General features: G+C 39.3%; 1 protein-coding gene and 1 long non-coding RNA gene across 3 annotated transcripts in view; one reads left to right on the forward strand and one right to left on the reverse strand.

Moving 5' to 3' along the window:
- Positions 1–6,307, reverse strand: part of LOC132401913 (uncharacterized) — a 52,143-nt gene extending 45,836 nt beyond the window's left edge. For both annotated transcript variants that reach the window (XM_059984259.1, XM_059984258.1), the window contains exons 1-2: positions 6,025–6,307; positions 3,268–3,445 (exon numbers count right to left, since the gene is read on the reverse strand). In XM_059984259.1, the coding sequence (XP_059840242.1) occupies positions 3,268–3,445; positions 6,025–6,124 (278 nt within the window). In that variant the 5' untranslated portion in view covers positions 6,125–6,307. The remainder of the gene's footprint in view (positions 1–3,267; positions 3,446–6,024) is intronic.
- Positions 6,308–6,317: 10 nt separating this feature from the next.
- LOC132401914 (uncharacterized) overlaps positions 6,318–20,575 on the forward strand; it is a 63,258-nt gene continuing 49,000 nt past the window's right edge. The window contains exon 1 of the long non-coding RNA XR_009514744.1: positions 6,318–6,625. This is a non-coding gene — a long non-coding RNA (uncharacterized LOC132401914). The remainder of the gene's footprint in view (positions 6,626–20,575) is intronic.

Consider the following 20,575-nt stretch of genomic DNA (forward strand, 5'->3'; position numbering starts at 1 on the left):
AATTGCTACATTTTCTTTTTTTTCTTTTAGTTATGCTTATTATGTATAGAATGACCTTAGCTTGGGGATCATCACACCATCAGCCAACTGGGTGAGTCTTGAAGAACATTGATACCTAATTGGGCCAAAGGTTGTGAGAGAAGCAGAGAACATACAACCTGTCGCAGATGCATTTATCCATGACAATAGTGACCACAATCAGCATATGAGCACTAGGGTTTTATAAATTGTAATGGGGAACACAAAGTACGAGTTCTGACAAACTTTTATAAATAATTCATTATGTAGAATCTTGTCCAGTTCAATACCTGACTTTGGGAAGGATTTAGAGGTTTCTGAGAGAGCATATACCAACTGCTACGTTGTGTTAGCAGCTTGCTGAGTGAGACAAATTTTAAAAATGTATGCATATTGATTCCTAATACTAAGCTACAATGTCCTTTGGCAGAATTCATATTGTCATGTTATGTGAATCCAAAGATGAGTTGAAACATTTTCTGTCAAACAAACAGCCAAAAGTATTAGCATTTATCTCAGTTTCTTTCCAAGGACAATCTTCAGGAAAGCTAATCTGCAGCACATCAAATTCAATTACAAAATTAGTATCCATCTAATGATATGGTAAATTGCATAAGTATGCTCTATCTACATAGAGCAAGACAAATCCAATCTGATTAATTATGTCATAATAACTATACCATATAATCATAAGCACGTAGATTAAGATGTCACTACCAAGACTTCCAAGTTTCACTTCCACATCAATAAGCCATTTAGACAATTAAGGGCTTATTTAAGAGAAAAATTAGGTCAAACAATGTTATTGCCGAAATCTAATGAAATAGAAACTTTAATTCAAAAAGGAAAAACTAAAAAACTTATTTCTTGTATGTATAGCTTGATTCAAAAACAGGGAATTAAACAAGGAGTCCATAAGTCAAGACAAAAATGGGAAAGTGACTTGAATATTAAAATTGAAGAAACAAATTGGTCAAGATTATGTCTTGATAGTATGACAAATACAATAAATGTCCGGTTAAGATTAGTGCAATATAACTTTTTTACATCAATTGTATATTACACCACAAAAAATAAATAAATAAAATTCAAATTTATCCGATCAGTGTTTCCGATGTAACCAAGAAAGCAGTACTTTTTTTTACATTCTACTTGGTCTTGTTCTAAAATTCAACCTTTTTGGACAAATTTAAGAGTTTTATTGGAACACAACTTCCACATAATCCAATATTACTTTTATTAGGCGATATTGAAGGGATAAAATCGAAACCCAAATTGAATAAATATTAGAAAGAATTTATAAAAATTGCACTGGCAGTAGCCAAAAAGGCTATTGCAGTTACTTGGAAATCAGATGTATACTTAAGTATAGATCGTTGGAAGAATGAAATTTCCAGCTGTATTCCACTTGAAAAAATTACTTATAATTTAAGAGGTAAATATGAAGCATTTTTGAAAATTTGGTGCCCTTATTTACAAAAAACAGGATTAAATATATAGGTGCTCCGAAGATAAAATAATTGATTAGTTGGGAAAAGAAATAAATATATATACTAAAGTTATTATGAACTCCATGGAGCATGTGGGGATCTTTCGATATCCAGGCACTCTTTCTTTCTTTCTTTCTTTCTTCTTTTTTTTCTATAGGGATGTTAGGGGGGGAGGGGCTAATGGGGGGGGAAGGGTACATTTTTTTTTCTATTTTTTTCTTTCTGTAATTATTTGAAAACTCAATAAAAAAAGTTTTAAAAAAATAAGCCATTTAGAGATGCTCAGTTTGAATTCCATTAACTAAAAACTTAAGGCCTCATGAACAAAAGAAACGAATTTGAGAGTGCTGAATGTGATTGCCATTTTCATTGAGGTATTATTTGGTCATTTGATACTTCAAAGATCCCTAAAAAAAGATATAGATCTATGGAAATTTGGGGGGGGGGGGGGTGGAGAGAAGCTCTTCTGGTTGGAGCCATATGTAGCATAAATAGAGAAGGCAGTAGATGTTGGAAGACAACTTACTCAATCCTTGGACATCACAGCAACAGTTCATGAGATCCAGCCAAAAGGAACAACCATTTCAGTTGGATCTTCAAATGACAATCCCTCCACCATAAGGTCAAAATGTGGATTTTTTGCATATGAGTGCAAAACATTTAATTTGAGCCATAACTTCTCAGATAATTAGGCAGTTTTGCAACATCTGGGCATGAACTGTTTTGGAAAATAACGTTCATGACACTGAGGCCCCATGTTCTAACTATCAGCAACAAGACAGTCTACCCACTTCTCTGAGATCTCACCAACCCTACATCCTGGATTGATCCGAGATTTAACCAGAAAAAATTTGTCAACAATCTGATTGTGGGAACAGTTCAGAAATTATGTTTTTTGCAGCAAGGGCCACCTAATTCCTCTTTATTTCATCTCTCTGCAAAGCATAGGTCAAGAGTGTGACAAAACATTATCACTTGCAGATTCTCCTCCCAGGTCATATACTGTCCTGACAGAAATAGAATTGCTGTTCCTTCATTCAAATCTTGGTTCTGTTCAGCTAATGCCACTGTGAGAGAACCTTTATCAGTAGGACTTGAGATCAAAGTTGAATACTAACCTAAACAGGAATACAATCTGATGTTTTCAGAAACATTCAGATCCCATTAAAAAGTACATGGATGAAATCAGCTTCAATGCTATCTAAGCAAAGAAACACATTTTTTTTTAAATTGATACCTCATCCACCACATTGAGTACTAGCATTTCTAATGTATTGGGGAAAAAATGACTAAATTTACTACTGGTTAAAAGAAAAATTAAACTCAAATTCCTAAAAATATCAGAAATTGTCACTAGTTTTCTCAACAAATCTATCCACTCCAAAATTTATTCCTCTATTTCCAAATAAACTCTTTTCTTCCATGGGGAAGATATCATTGTCCTATGACAATACATATAAGTTCTGCATGAACATTAGTAGATTCCCAAAGGTCAAACTAAATATTAACTTTACACATCAAGACTTGCAACATATTTTCAATATTTTTTTCATTCACATCAACAGGCAAAGCAATTTCAACAGGTTAATTGTAATTGATGGCAATTGTATTTATCACCTTTTAAACTGGCAATTAAATTTTATTTTTCCTCTATCAATTAAAGTCACTGGTGTAGGTGTCACAAGATGTTTCTGAGATGAAATAGAGTGTTCTAATACACAGAAATATTCTGTACAATCTCTCTCTAGAGGAAACTTACTTGCATTGTTCAATATCTGTTGATAGTATCCGTTCCCTGTGTTCTTTTTGCACAGCCTTCCAATCTATTTGGTAATTACTTTTCACTTTGCTTGCAAAGGTAATTGCAAGTACTACACCAGTTGGTGTGTCAAAAGACACAATTTTAAACATGGCTGCACTTCTAGTTTTAAACAAATCTGGAAAGAAAATACAAGTGGAAATATATTTTTAATATTTCAACAGCAGAATTCTTAATCCCACATTACAATCAAAGCACATTCCTTTGAATTAAGTTCTCTAAGGGATTAGTTATCAAGATATTAAGTAATTTTGGTCAGATGTGATTTTAGCATTTTAATCATTTAATCACTTATAGTAGTTTAGATTTGGGCAACTATTAAGATATGTGGCAAGGTTCAGCCAATTATCAAAAGTTTCCACTATTTCATGGGTTGGCCTCTCATGAATACCCTAATGTGTCAGTACAGGTTGTAGAAAGCGGGTTCACTGAGAATTCATAAAAGACACCATTGTAATGGCTATTCTGAATAACTTGGAGAATCGCTGTCCCATTTGGTTGCATCCCACTTCCCATTCCACTGTAGATCTGAATTTGCAAAGCAATTATTTCTGCCCCAAGGAAAAAGGGGAGTAGTGTAAAAGCAATACCATTGACATGAAAGCCATCTCTTTCATTGCTGCATTTTCCTTTTCCCCAGTACTCAAGGCAAAATAACTACCAATTAATTCTATTTACTGGCTCTCATAATCAGTAAAAACAAGAAGCTGAAACATATTTTGCTATATACGACGTCAACTGGGGATTACAGGTTAGGGCGCGCTCCATTTAGAAAATGATAAGTGATCACAAACTAGACATGCAAGCCGGTGGTGGGAGCTTAATAAATTCTATTGTAAAACTTTGTTACTGTTCTTGATCAAACTTTGTTACTGTTCTTGATACATGATCAAACAGATTTTCAATACAACTAAACTCTGATCCCATAGGACACCATTCAATTTCATTTTTTTCACCCAGAGATTCATGAACCATTGGGATTCTCTGCCATAGCAGGATATGAAAATCGAACACTCAGTAGTTTCAAGACAGATGGATTGACTTTTTATATATTAAGCAAGTGAAGGAATCTAGGGCCTGTGCAAGAAAGAGGCTCTGAGATACAAAAAAAATCAGCCACAATCTTAATGATTGTTGGAACAAGCACAAGTCGCCAAATAGCGTTCTCCTGCTTCTAGATTTGATGTTCTTATTCATATCAGTCCATCTGCAACTACTGAAATAAAACCCCACAGTCCTTTTAAGTCTGGGGATTTCTACAGTGATTAAAGAGACCACAATGACTATACTACTTACAATTCCAAATACCTTTTCATGCTGTGATTTTTGGCCAAATGGGCCAAGTCCTCTTTTTAAGTCACACACTTAATCACTACAATTGGCTCATTTTATTTCCTTTTAAAAAGAGATTTTGACACACTTGTTACCTCCTTGAATAATTATCTGCATTTCCCTATGCTATATGATTGCCGTATTTACATACTTTTGAGCCCTTCTATCATTTCTTTCTGAATACTAAATCTAACTAGGGTATTTTAAGCTAAATATAATTATTTTCATCCTCCTATGTTCTTTTCCAGAGTTTTTATATTACTAAACACACAAGGCAACCAAAATAGGCAGAATATTCAGAGATCTCATCAAATTTATTAATAGAGCAATACTTTAGACATAATATTGTAACTGGTTTGGGCACTGATTTATAGTACTGCTCACACATTTTAAAATATGTTAAATTTCAATAGATTTGACATCCATACATTAGTGAGCAGGGGTCCATAAATTTTAGAATATTTTCCATGATTTAGGTAAATGAAAAGAATCACATATGATTTATAAGGTACACACACACACAGCTAAATTAATCCATGATATACCTATGAGAATACAGTTACAAAGAGATTACAATATCGAAATGATGAAATTAAACTGTGAAGAACAAAAATAATACAGAAGAAATTATGGTAAATTATTGAGTTAAAAAAGGTTTTGGTACTATCAAGGGAGGTCCTTCCACTTTAAAGGAATTTGTTTCATTACCAAGCCTTGGTCAATCTGTAGTTATCAATGAACCTCCTATTTAAACACAAATGCATGGCAAGTCTGGATTAATTGGATGCCTGCAAAATGAAAATGCCTCAAGAAGATCTGAAGAAGCAAAATCAGACACAAATTACCACCAAGGCAATGGCGAAGTTAAAATGGCAAACAAAAAGTTGATCAATGAGGTGGAGTGAAAGCAGAAAAATGAAGAGAGGGATTTCTTAGAGCTTTGAGACCACAAAACCGAAGGTAGGATTACTCATCTCGGAGACAAAATTTCCAATTGTATTCACAGTTGATAAATGCAATAAACTCTATTGGCCACAATACAATGCTAATTTGCATTCCATAAAAATCCCAACAAAGAATAAATGAGTTTATGTCTGTAATATCCCATATGGTAAGGAATCAACGTATTGAATGGGATTGGGATGAATGCCTTTGAATAAACTGAATCCAGTTTCTATAATAAGATAATTGAAACAGCGCTGCAGCAGATACTAACGTTCTGTATCTTGGAAATTAAAGGCAAGGGATGGGAACGTCAATTAAATATTATAAATTGAAGAGTTATATCTCCAAATAGAACGGAAACTGCCAATGAGTAACGGTTCAACAGTGAACAAGAAATTAAAAGTTGCTGAGACCTCCTACCTACGCCGGTGTCAGTATTGGTTTTCTTCACCGACGCCAGGTTCTGGCTAATCTCAAGGATGAGGATGCAAAGAAACAACTGCTTTAAGATTAACAGCATTTGACCCACAGGAACAAGCAAAGTTTTAGGGCATCATTTCTGAAGGTCAGATAGCAGTTGTTCCTCACCCCCCGGGAAACGGAGCGAAACAATTCATCGCCATGGAGAGAGGCGACCTCACCCGTTCCCGAGCCCCCCCCCAGAAACTTTCCCAAACCTCCGGCACGTAACCCTTTTGTGACATCTGGGCGCAAGTCTCGCGACGCCTCGGGTCTGGCGCGCGAGCGGCGAGCTCAGTGCGCGCGGAGTGCGCGTTTCCGGCTGCCGCATCGGAGGGAAGCGCGGTCGGCGAAAGGCGAACGAGGTGAGGCGAGTTCAGCGTCGTGAAACTCCTCACGCAAGCAGGCATCACAGAAAGAGCTGTACACTGCCAGCTCGATCCTCTCCGCCGTCGGGAAACGGCGCCACCATTGGGCTGGAGGTAGACCCACACCCGACGATTCTTACCCGCTGCCGTCAGATTTGTGAACGGTCCCCGAGCATCAGCTCTTCCTTGTTACAGTAATTTTTTCTTTGTTATAATTATCACTGCTTGATTCTAATTCTGAAATTCAGCTTCTGGTCAAACTGCGGTGTTGTTACAATGAGAAAGCGGAGTCACTCTGCGTGGAGTTACAGAAGGAATACTGTACCTTGAATGTTAATTAATATTCTCTGTAAAGGTATCAGCTGACAGAAAGTAGAGGCGATCCCCGTGTTCGGGCAATGGAAATTTGTCCTTATGGAATTCACATATCACAGCCCTAAACTTTGACATGTGGAATAAAGCTCGCTCTTAAGGAATTTATGTGAGGAGGAAAAATAGGTAACCAGAAATGTGTAAGAAGCAACATATTTTGTCCTTTTTTTTCAGTCGCTGTGGAGTGGTAGTATTTGGATGTTGATTGGCATTCAGTCACACCTAGTCCCACTGCCACAGCCTCTCCAGTTTGAGAACATGTCCGCGCTGCTGTGCTCTTCATCTTTGAGACATTTTCTCCAATGCCCTACATTTTGGGGTGCCACTGTGACGATGCCCAGTCCTTACACTATCTCACTAAAGTAGTCCCTTGGCCTTTATTGTACATTATCCTCCTGAACACCTATACGCCGATAAGATATAGGAGCAGAAATAGGCCATTCGGCCCATCGAGTCTGCTGTGCCATTCAATCATTGGCTGATCCAATTCTTACAGTCATCTCCACTCTCCTGCCTTCTCCCCAAACCCTTTGATGCCTTAAATACACCCAATGACTTGGCCTGCACAGCCGCCTGTGGCTACAAATTCCACAGATTTACCACCCTCTGACTAAAGTAATTTCTCTGCTCTAAATGGACGTCCAACCCTGAAGTTGTGCTCTCTTGTCCTAGACTCCCCTACCACGGGAAATAACTTTTGCCATATCTAATCTGTTCAGGCCTTTTAATATTTGGAATGTTTCTATGGTATCCCCCCACCCCATTCTCCTGAACTCCAGAGAATACAGTCCAAGAGCTGCCAGACATTCCTCAGACGGTAACCCTTTCATTCCTGGAATCATTCTTGTGAATCTTCTCCAATGTCAGTATGTCCTTTCTACCATAAGGAGCCCAAAACTGCACACAATACTCTGTGTGGTCTCACAAATGCCTTATAGAGCCTCAACATCACATCCCTGATCTTGTATTCTATACTTAGAAATGAATGCCAACATTGCATTCACCTTCTTCACCACCGACTCAACCTGGAGGTTAACCTTTAGTCAGTGTATCCTGCACAAGGACTCCCAAGTCCCTTTGCATCTCTGCATTTTGCATGGGGAGACATCTAAATAATAGTCTACCCGTTTATCTTTTCCACCAAGTTGATGACCATACACTTTGCAAAATTGTATTTCATTTGCCACTTCTTTGCCCATTCCCCTAAACTAAAGTCTCCTAAAGTCTCTCTGCAGGCTCTCTGTTTCCTCAACACTACCCACTCCTCCACCTATCTTTGTATCATGGGCAATTTTAGCCACAAATCCATTAATCCCATAGTCCAAATCATAAAAAGCAGTGGCCCCAACACTGACCCCTGTGGGACTCCAATGGTAACCGGCAGCCAGCCAGAGTAGGATCCCTTTATTCCCACTCTGTTTTCTGCCGATCAGCCAATGTTCCACCAATGCTAGTAACTTTCCTATTATTCTATGGGCTCTTATCTTGCCAAACAGCCTCATGTGCGGAAACTTGTCAAAGGCCTTCTGAAAATCTGAGTACACCAAGTCTACTGCATCTTCTTTGTCTACCCTGCCGTAATTTCCTCAAAAAATTGCAAAAAAAATGCTGCACTACCTTTCTCCCATGAATCCCAGTCCTTGAATCCCACCCTTTTCCCTGATATCTGCCCTTTCCAAACTCTTTTCTAATCCATGAGCCTTGTGTGTCAGTGAAAATGCCTAATGGAGGACGAGCACACCATGCTGCACTTTGAGACACCTGTTCATGCCCTTGGACTGGACAGGACAGAGCAAAGGCAGAGAATCCTTTTCAAAGAAAGTTAGAGAGCTGTCATAGAATTGCACAGCTCAAGTCACTCTTTGATACACAATCTTTGTGCCATCAATCAAGTCCCCATCTTCACTAATCCTATTCACCCATGTACTTGATTCCCTTTGAACCTCTTATTCCTTATCATAAATTGATGTCTCTAATCTCTCTAAACTTATGACTCTATAAATTTGTGAAAGACACCTCTGATATAGGTAGAATCTTAGATGGCGACAAGGACATTTTCAGGAGTGAGGTGGGTTGGTCAAGTAGTGTTGTGACAACAACCTCACACTCGATGTTGCCAAGACCAACAAATTGATTGCAGACTTCAGCAAGGCCAGGTTAGGATAACACACACCAGTATTCATTGAATGGTCAGCGTTGGAAGTTCCTGGGTGTCAACATCTTGGAGGATCACCCTTGGGCCCAAAACATTGATACAAATCAAAATGAAATCAAAAATCAAATACAAATACAAATCAAAATATCTCTACTTCATTAGATATTGAAGAGATAAGACTTGTTGCCAAAGTCTTACCAATTTCTATAAACGCATAGCAGAGAGCATTCTGACTAGTTACATCACACATTGGTATGGAAGTTCTAGTGCATAGGATTTCAAGAGGCTGCAGGGTACTGTAGATACAGCCAGTTCTATTAAGGCATAAGTCCCTACACCACAAGTAGTTCTTAAAGATGCAGCATACCAAGGATCTTCAGCATCCCCGACGTGCCCTTTCCTCATTACTGAAAAATGCTGCACTACCTTTCTCCCTGGACAGGATCCTGAAAACCCCTGCTCATCAATTCAGAAACAGGTACTCCATTCCACTAGATTTTGGTATGGTCTGATGAAGTCATGAACACTACCTCATCTTTTTTTCCACTATTCATTTACTTTAGTAATTTATGCCTTTGCACTGCATTGCTGCTGTAAAACAACACATTTCGCATCATTAAGTCAGCGATAATAAATTTAATTTTGATCTTTAACATCGCTGTGAGGAGAAAGTTTTCATTCTTCTATCCTACCTATGTCCCTCATAATTCTTTATACTTTTATTAGGTCCCCTCTCCACCTCCTCCACTTCAAGACAAACAAAGCCAATCCATCCAGTCTTTCTTCGTGATTTAAATGCTCCCTCCCAGGCAGCATCCTGGTGAAGTCCCTCTCCAAAGCAATTATGCCCTTCAGAAGGTGTGACAACCAAATTGCACATCATTTTGCAAATTGCACAATTGCTGTAAAATCACCATATTTTTGGAAGTTGTGCATCAAATATTCAAATTCATGTGCATAGTGCCGATAAAATCATTATGTCATCAAATTACTAGGAACAATTTTTTTCGTCTCCTTTTTTCTTTTTTTTTGGGAGGTTCACAAATTCAGTTAATGTCTCATCTGCCAGTACACAAAATAAATTACAAATGGTTTGGTTAACCTGATTAGTGCGAAGTATTTTCAGTGGTTATTGTTTGTTAAGGAGCCAGTAATAGTTTGTGCAGTCTGTTTCTGTGCAGGGTTTGATTAAGTGGATGTACTGTGCTAAGTTACTACTTTGCAATAATATTTATGTATTGTGAACGAAGTACTAAAATGGGTTGTCAATCTTTTTTCGATTCAAAATAAGCTTACTACTATTTGACAACAAATATCTGTGTATAAAATCATTAAAAACCTTTATACAGCGGACCTAATTTCTGAAGCATAACTAAATGTCACAGATTTAAAGTGTTAACTGCAATGACAGGCATATGGATGAAAGAAAAATGAAGGGTTATGGGGTAGTGTGGGTTTAGTACTTTTTTTAAGGATTATATGTGTTCGCACAACATGGAGGGCTGAAGGGCCTGTACTGTGCCGTAGTGTTCTGTGGTTCTATGATTAGAGAGGAACTTGGTCGGTAGGGATCTGCATTTAGTGTGTGAAAGGGTGGTCGACTAAGCACATTTAAGAAGTATTTCAATAGGTACTTGACCTGCCATATCTCACAGACTGATGCAAGGAGTATTGTAGGAAAGGTGGATGAGCTCAGGGCATGGATCAACACCTAGAATTATGACATTGAAGCCATTAGTGAGACATGATTACAGGAGGGGCAGGAATGGCAGCTCAATATTTCGAGGTTCCGTTGTTTTAGACATGACTGGGGGGGGGGAATTAAAGGAAGAGGGATGGTGTGATTAGTCAAAGAAAATGTCCCATCAGTGCTCTGTTAGGACAGACTGAAAAACTCGACTCGTGAGGTGTTATGGGTGGAACTGAGAAATAAGAAAGGTATGATATGAGAGTTGGGACTCGATTCTCAAATCGGTTAACTCAACCTCTCTTTGTGCTTGCCACTGCCTTTTACAGTTTAAGATTGTTCATAGAGCCCATATGTCTAAATCTAAACTATCTCGATTCTACCCTAACATTAGTTCGCTTTGTGATAAATGCAAGAGGGGCGAGGCCTCTCTCATTCATATGTACTGGTTCTGTCCTAGCTTGGAGAAATTTTGGAAAGATGTCTTCACTACGTTATCGTATATTCTGAATCAGCACCTAGAACCAAACCCCTTAATTGCTTTGTTCAGTTTCTGGGGCGAGACAGATTTACATCTGAGTCCGACCAAATGCCGAATATTATCCTTTGCCCCTCTCCTGGCTAGACGCTTGATCCTCCTTAGATGGAGAGATGTTGCCCCGCCCACTCATGGCTTAACGACATTATGGCCTGCTTGGACCTCGAAAAAATTCATTATTCAGTTCTTAATTCGGATCTAAAGTTCCATAAGGTCTGGGGACCTTTTATCGAGTACTTTCATAACCTTCCTCTTGACTAGGGTTTTTTCTTTTCGGTCCCTTGCTTTCAGCTCCCTTTTTTTTCTGGTAGTAGGCATTATTATCCTCTGTTGCTAAGTGTATTCACAGTCTGAGAGTTTGATTGTCCTGATTTATATTCTCTATATTGTGTTGTGGTTGGTCTGGAGTTTTTTTTGTGTTTTGGGGCTTGGGGAGGACACTAAGTTTACGTCTTCAATTTAGGTGCTTTTTTAAAAAATTCTCTTTCTTTGTATCATATTGTCATTGTATGCTTAATTTTGCACTGTATTAATGTTCCTCATTTTGATTTGGGGTTTTTTAATTTGTAAAATGTATAAAAAAACTAATAAAAAAATAAAATAAAATAAAAGAAAGGTATGATCATGTTAATGGAGCTATATTACAGACCTTGTGACAGTCCTAGGGATTTAGAAGAACAGATTTGTAAAGGGATTGTAGACTGTTGCAAGAAAAATAAGGTTGTTGTGAGGTGATTATATCTTTCCACATATTGACTGGGCATCACATACTGTAAGGTAACTAGTGGGAGTTTGTCAAATGCGTTCAGGAAAGTTTCTTTCATCAGTAAATGGAAGTCCCACCGAGAGAGTGTGTGACAGTGGATCTGCTGTTATGGAATGAGTCAGGGCAAGTGACAGAAGACAGTGTAGCGGAACACTTTCATCCACTGACCACAATGATACTAATTTCAAAGTAAATATGAAAAAAGATAGGTTTGGTCTGTGGGTTGAGATTCTAAATCAGAGAAAGGCCAATTTTGTGGTATTAGAAATGATCTGGCAAGTGTGGATTGGGACAGGCTATTTTCTGGCAAAGGTGTACTTAGTAAGTGGGGAGGCCTTCAAAGGTGAAATTTTGAGAGTACAAAGCTTGTATGTGCCTGTCAAAATCAAAGGTAAAGATAACAAGTGTAGGGATCCTTCATTTTCAAGAGATATAGAGGCCTTCGCTAAGAGCAAAAAGCAGGTGCGTATCAGCTATAGGCAAGTAGGAACCTGCTGCGCAGGTTGTCTGTGTGGTTAAGAAGGCATACTGTGCATTGGCCTTCTTCAATTGTGGGATTGAGTTTAAGAGCCGAGAGGTAATGTTACAGCTATATAGGACCCTGGTCAGACCCCACTTCTGGTTACCTCACTACAGGGAGGATGTGGAAACCATAGAAAGGGTGCAGAGGAGATTTACAAGGATGTTGCCTGGATTGGAGAGGATACCTTATGAAAATAGGTTGAGTGAACTTTGCCTTTTCTCCTTGGAGCAGCGGAGGATGGGTGGTGACCTGTTAGAAGTGTATAAGATGATGAGAGGCATTGATTGTGTGGATAGTCAGAGGCTTTTTCCCCGGGCTGAAATGGCTAACATGAGAGGGCAGAGTTTTAAGGTGCTTGGAAGTAGGTACAGAGAAGATGTCAGGGGTAATTTTTTACTCAGAGAGTGGTGAGTGCAGGGAATGGGCTGCTAGCAACAGTGGTGGAGGCGGAAACAATAGGGTCTTTTAAGAGACTTCTGGATAAGTACACAGAGCTTGGAAAAATAGAGAGCTAAGGGTAACCCTGGGCAATTTCTAAAATAAGTACATGTTTGGCAGAGCATTGTGGGCCGAAGGGCCTGTATTGTGCTGTAGGTTTTCTATGTTTCTAATGATGTGCTCATGGAGTATAAGAAATGCAAGACAACACTTGCAAGGCAAAAGAAAGAAGGCATGAAGTTTCTCTAGCAGACAAGGTAAACGAGAATCCTAAGTGATTCTACAGATACTGTATGTTAAGAACAAAATGATTGCATGGGACAAAATTGGTCTGCTGGAAGACCAGAATGGCAATCCATGTGTGGAGCCAAAACAGGTGGGACATCTTAAAAGAATTATTTGCATCTGTATTTACCCAGGAGATGGCCACAGAGTCTGTAGAAGAGAGGTAAAGCAACACCAAATTCATGGGCCCTGTACGGATTACAGAGGAGGTGGTGTTTGCTACCCTTGGGCAAATCAGGGTGGATAAATCCCCAGGGCCTAACAAGGTGTTCCCTTAGACTCTGTGGGAGGCAAGTGCGGAGGCCCTGGAAGAGATATTTAAATCATCCTTAGTGACAGGGAAGGTACCAGAGGACTGTAGGATAGTCAATATTGTTCCACTGTTTTAAAAAAACATAAACCAGGAAATTATAGGTTATTAAGTCTGACATCAGTTGTAGGAAAGTTATTGGAAGGTATTCCTCCTACAATTCTGCAATTTGCCTACTGACACAACCGTTGGACAGATGACGCAGTAGCCGTTGCTCTACACACTGTCCTTACACATCTGGAGAAGAAGGATGCTTATGTAAGAATGCTTTTCTTGGACTACAGTTCAGCATTCAACACCATAATTCCATCCAGGCTCAACAGGAAGCTCAGAGACCTCAGCCTTGACCCTACCTTGTGCAGTTGGATCCTGATCTTCCTGTCAGATCGCCGGCACAACAAAAAAGGCACAACAGTGCCTCTTCCACCTTAGATGGTTGAAGAAGTTTGGTATGGGCCCCCAAATCCTAAGAAGTTTCTACAGGGGCACAACTGAGAGCATCCTGACTGGCTGCATTACTGCCTGGTATGCGAACTGTGAACTCAATCGCAGGACTCTGCAGAGAGTAGTGCAGACAGCCCAGCGCGTCTGTAGATGTGAACTTCCCACTCACTATTCAGGACATTTACAAAGACAGGTGTGTAGAAAGGGCCCAAAGGATCATTGGGGACTTGAGTCACCCCAACCACAATCTATTCCAGCTGCCACCATCTGGAAAACGGTACCACAGCATAAAGGCCAGGACCAACAGGCTTCAGGACAGCTTCTTCCAGCAGGCCATCAGACTGATATATATGTAGCTCATGTCTAACCAATCTTTGGTCATTGGCTTTGTTTGAGAAACCAGAGAGTGATAGTAAATGGTTGCCTTGTTGACTGGAGGCCTGTGACTAGTGGTGTGACACAGGGTTCAATGTTTGGTCTGTTGTTGTTTGTCATCTATATCAATGATCTGGATGATAATGTGGTTAACTGGATCAGAAAATTTGCAGATGACACCAAGATTGGAGGTGTAATGGACAGTGAAGAAGGCTGTCATGGCTTGTAGAGGGATTTGCATCAACTGTAAAAATGGGCTGAAAAATGGCAGATGGAAATTAATGCAGACAAGTGCAAGGTAGGTCTTACACAGTGAACGGTTGGATACTGAGGAGTATGGTAGAACAAAGGGATCTGGGAATACATAGAAAATAGGTGCAGGAGTAGGCCATTCAGCCCTTCGTGCCTGCACCGCCATTCAGTATGATCATGGCTGATAATCCAACTCAGAACCCTGTACCTGCTTTCTCTCCATACCCCCGATCCTTTTAGCCACAAGTGCCATATTTAACTTCCTCTTAAATATAGCCAATGAGCCAGCCTCAATGAGGCTGTTTCCTGTGGCAGAGAATTCCACAGATTCACCACTCTATGTGTGAAGAAGTTTCTCCTCATCTCGGTCCTAAAAGGCTTCCCCTTTATCCTTAAACAGTGACCCCTCGTTCTGGACTTCCCCAACATCGGAAACAATCTTCCTGCATCTAGCCTGTCCAATCCCTTTAGAATTTTATACATTTCAATAAGATCCCCCCTCAATCTTCTAAATTCCAGTGAGTATAAGCCTAGTCAATCCAGTCTTTCTTCATATGAAAGTCCTGCCATTCCAGGAATCAATCTGGTGAACCTTCTCTGTACTCCCTCTATGGCAAGAATGTCTTTCCTCAGATTAGGGGACCAAAACTGCACACAATATTCTAGGTGCGGTCTCACCAAGGCCTTGTACAACTGCAGTAGAACCTCACTGCTCCTGTACTCAAATCCTCTTGCTATGAATGCCAACACACCATTTGCCTTTTTCACCGCCTGCTGTACCTGCATGCCCACCTTCAATGACTGGTTTACAATGACACCCAGGTCTCATTGCATCTCCCCTTTTCCTGATCGGCCACCGTTCAGATAATAAATTGTTTTCCTGTTCTTGCAACCAAAGTGGATAACCTCACATTTATCCACATTAAATTGCGTCTGCCATGAATTTGCCCACTCACCTAACCTATCCAAGTCACCCTGCAACTTCTTAGCATCTTCCTCACAGCTAACACCGCCGCCCAGCTTTGTGTCATCCGCAAACTTGGAGATGCTGCATTTAATTCCCTCGTCTAAATCATTAATATATATTGTAAACAACTGGGGTCCCAGCACTGAGCCTTGCAGTACCCCACCAGTCACTGCCTGCCATTCTGAAAAGGTCCCATTTACTCCGACGCTTTGCTTCCTGTCTGCTAACCAATTCTCTATCCACATCAATACCATACCCCCAATACCGTGTGCTTTAAGTTTGCACACTAATCTTCTGTGTGGGACCTTGTCAAAAGCCTTTTGAAAATCTAAATATACCACATCCACTGGCTCTCCCCTATCCACTCTACTAGTTACATCTTCAAAAAATTCTATAAAATTCGTCAGACATGATTTTCCTTTCACAAATCCATGCTGACTTTGTCTGATGACTTCACCTCTTTCCAAATGTGCTGTTATCACATCTTTGATAACTGACTCTAGCATTTTTCCCACCACCTATGTCAGACTAACTGGTCTATAATTCCCCAGTTTCTCTCTCCCTCCTTTTTTAAAAAGTGGGGTTACATTAGCCACCCTCCAATCCTCAGGAACTAATCCAGAATCTAAGGAGTTTTGAAAAATTATCACTAATTCATCCACTATTTCTTGGTCTACTTCCTTAAGCACTCTGGGATGCAGACTATCTGGCCCTGGGGATTTATCTGCCTTTAATCCCTTCAATTTATCTAACACTGCTTCCCTACTAACATGTATTCCCCTCAGTTCCTCCATCTCACTAGACCCTCGGTCCCTTACTATTTCCGGAAGATTACTTATGTCCTCCTTAGTGAAGAGAGAACCAAAGTAGTTATTCAATTGGTCTGCCATGTCTTTGTTCCATATGATCAAGTCACCTGTTTCTGACTGTAAAGGACCTACATTAGTCTTGACCATTCTGACTGTAAAGGACCTACATTAGTCTTGACCTTTCTGACTGTAAAGGACCTACATTAGTTTTGACCAAAACAGATCCATAATTTGTTGAAAGTGGTGTCACAGGTAGAGGGGGTCATAAAGAAAGCTTTTGGCACATTGGCCTTCATAAATCAAAGTACTGAGTACAGGAGATGGGATGTTATCTTGAAGTTGTATAAGACTTTGTTGAGGCCTAATTGGAGTATTGTGTGCAGTGTTGGTCCCCTATCTACTGTATAGGAAAGATGTGAACAAGGTTGAAAGAGTACAGAGAAAATTTACAGGGATGTTGCTGGGCCTGGAGGACCTGAGTTATAAGGAAATATTGAATAGGTTAGGACTGTATTCTTTAGATCGTAGAAGATTGAGAGGAGATTTGATAGAGGTATACAAAGTTATGTGGGGTATAGATAAGATAAATGCAAGCAGGCTTTTTCCACTGAGGCTGGGTGGGACTACGACCAGAGGTCATGGGATAAGGGTGAAATGTGAGAAGTTTAAAGGGAACATGAGAGAAAACTTCTTCACTCAGGGTCGTGAGAGGGTGACTTGCAGACTTGATTTCAACATTAAGAGAAGTTTGGATAGGTACATGGATGGGAGGGGTATAGTGGTCAGTCTGCACCTTTCTGAAGTCCATAATTATCTTTTCAATTTTTTTTCAACGTTGAGACTCAAGTTGTTGTGCTTGCATCATTACTTGAGGCACTCTGCCTCTTTTCTGTACGCTATCTCATCACCTGTTGTGACATCAGCAAACTTAATGGTTCAGTTTGAACTAGATCTAGCAATGCAATCATGTGTCAGCAGAAAAATAATTTCTCAGTAAATTACCATGCAAACTTCAAAGACATTCAGTACTCAGAGGTAATCTATGCCATTTTATTTCCATGATATATGAAAAAGTGAAAGAGTTACATCATATTTTATATTCATTCATTCTTCTTCTTTTGAGATTTTCAATAGAACTGTAGCGGTGTGCTACACGCAGCGCTAAAATTACGACACGGAGTCGGTAACTGCAGTCGAAGGAAAAACTTTATTCGAAATCCTCAGCCTCATTTTTAAGCCTCCCTCAACCTGCCCCCCGTGGCGCAGAGGCTCCAAAGCTCTGTGCTCGCAAACCCCCGTAGGCTATCTAATTGTGAACCGGTTCGGATGTGCCAGGAAATGGGTCGCCACAGAACATCTTTATTCGAGATTGTCAATAAACATTTACCACCCTTGTCAGTATTTGAGTAACGTGGTTATTCAAAATAATGAACGCAATTAAATAACCCCAGTGAGTCATGTATCAAGAACCGCTCCATTTAAAGGGACAGTGTAATGCAATATCTTTCCATTGTGGGCGATATGTACTTAAGTTGGAAGAAATCTACATGTCACTTGTCTTGCTTTCACATTGTCCTTTATATTTCTTCCTTTCAAAGGCATAGCTGGTGCACAAGGAATGAGACAGAACTTCAACCACATTTGAAGAACCAGCACTGAAAACCCAATATAGTCTTCAAAAGATAGGCAAGACAGCTTAAGGTTGAAGTTGGTAGCAACCAAAACAGGTCAAATTTCATTTTTGATATTTTCAGATTTTTTTCTTCTCAGACTGCCCTTATTATAAGCAAATATTTTAACCAAGGGTGCTGCTGCTGTGTGGTTTTAAGCAGATCCTTCTGCCCTTCATAACTAAGGGAGTGCAGGTAATGGCTAGTACTGGTGATCAAGCAAGCACTTTCCTCGTGGAATTAGCTTTGGCAGCGTTACTGTCAGCTGTTTTCATGTCTTCACCAGGTCTGCATCTACCACAGCAACTGACTGAAGCAGGCATGAACAAAGAGGGAGGGTCACTTTAGAGGCAGAATTATCATTTTGCAGCAAACGAGCCTAGAACAACAGTGAACAGAAAGATTGACAGTATAAGAGAGGAAAGTGCTGTTCCAGATTAAAGAGTCCAGTTTTCAAAAAAGTGAGAGTTATGGAATATCAGTCTTAGGACAAGTAAGGGAGATATTGTTCTTGAATATTGTACAATTTCCAGAGAATAGGGAAGAATTAAATTTAATTTTTGTAACTATAATGACTCTCGTGACTTGCAAGACAGCTGGAGGCCATAAAAATACAGCTGACAGTTGTCCAGCTGTGACAGGTGGCAGTGGCACATTTAGTAAAGCTGCTGCGTCCTTTTCTGTACTGTTGTAAGTAAGGGATCTTAAAATAAAATCAATAAATGTCCCTTTAATCATTAATTCCCATTGGCTATTTGATATAAAATTGTATTGTTTCAAGGAACAACCTCATCAGTCCTGCACATATCTGTGCAACTGAGCAATCGTGCATTTTGTAATTAAGTGAAAGATTGGCTGCATGTTACATGTTTTGGATGTTGCAGCAAGTTTAGAAAGGACATTGTCAGTCTTCGTCATTCAGTTCCGATACTAGAAATAGGCAAAATATGAGGAAATCCACTTAGAAATCTTGAGTCATGAAAATTTCTACTTTGCCTTCTGAAACATCCTGTCTTTGTAGGACAGCACTGATATACTCTACAGTATTTTATGTATACACATGTCAGAGGGGCTCCTACATTCTAAACCGAACTAGTATTTCTTTTTGAAAACTCTCAAAGAGCAAGTTCTTTCATGTTAGATCCTCTGGAGAGCTGGTCTTTGTTTGAAGTCTTTTGCTGCCTTGGATAGTTTTAATACTTGATAGCAGTATTTAGTCCTACTGTAACTTTCAAAATTAGCTGAGCTAACATTTGTTACAGAACCATTGTAAATATGTTCTAATTCCCGTGTAGCCCTCTTAGGACTCCTATGATATGTTAACGATTGACCAAGAACATTATCTGCTGTGGTAGGGAAGGAGGAGATACTCACCGCATTTTTTTAAGGAAGTTGCTGAAGAAAGGCAGAAGGAAAATAATTATTCTGAGGATTTACAACAAAATTCCGAACAACTATAGCAATAGTAATCCCACAGCTACCCAACTGGAAAACAGGCCTATGAATGTAACATGTGTGTGGTCTCTCAGCCTATGAATTTAACTTGTCAGCTAGTAATCTTTACTGTTTTTTTCTCTAATGGATAGGTATGGAATACAAAAGCCGTGAAATCATCAACACTGGCTGAGTCCTCACCGGGAATTACAAATGGGAGAATCAATTGTGTTTTCCTAGTTTCTGAATTTTGTTTCAGATTTCCTTCTCTTTAAATTAAAACATGATTAAAGAGAAGGAAATCTGAAATAAAAAAGCTCACCCAATATTTTACTTGTATATTCTATGAAAATCAGTCAATGCCAATCAAATTGATTATACAGGATGATATAGCATCAGTCTGCCTGTTACTGTTTCTCTGTGAACCATAATGCTGCAATACATTGACAGTCTCAGATACCGAAAGGATATTGGATAAAAATGATCCCGTAGTAAAGAGAGAGAAGAAATAATGGCAACGTGTATTTATCAAATGCACATTCATATATGATTATTGATTATGTTTGTCATTATTTTCCAAAAATGAAATTCACATTTCAATTTAATATGTAGTAGTATAATTAAAAATGGGCAGTAAACAATCATGACTTTTTTATTGCCATTAATTGAATCACTACAGCCAGTCCTGTCTGCCAAGAATGCAGATCATTAGAGTTTGCTAAGATCTTAATTATCAAAAGTCATTATTGAATATTTACTGAAGTAATGCAAAGATCAAGGTCTTCAACAGCTAAGAGATACAAATAAGGGGAAATAAGTATTTTGCATGCGTCCATTAATTTTGGGTTTCTCCCATCATTATCAAAGTGAATGCAGGCAGGTTTCTCAGAATCCTAAAGAACTGAAGAAAGATGGATCAAGGAAGGCAGATTTGGAACTTGACTTGCCTTCTTATCTTGCATGTAGTTAATAGCAAAGTGGAGAAAAATATTCCTTTAAATTAGAAAGTGATGTGCCAGGCAAAAACAAAGCTCCGGGCAACAGAGTTCTGGGTATTGTTATCAAATACCGAGAGAAACATTCAAGCCGTGGGCTGAATAACACAAAAGTCAAACTAAG

This window comes from Hypanus sabinus, chromosome 11, assembly GCF_030144855.1.
Source record: "Hypanus sabinus isolate sHypSab1 chromosome 11, sHypSab1.hap1, whole genome shotgun sequence".
In the NCBI taxonomy this organism is placed as follows: domain Eukaryota; kingdom Metazoa; phylum Chordata; class Chondrichthyes; order Myliobatiformes; family Dasyatidae; genus Hypanus; species Hypanus sabinus.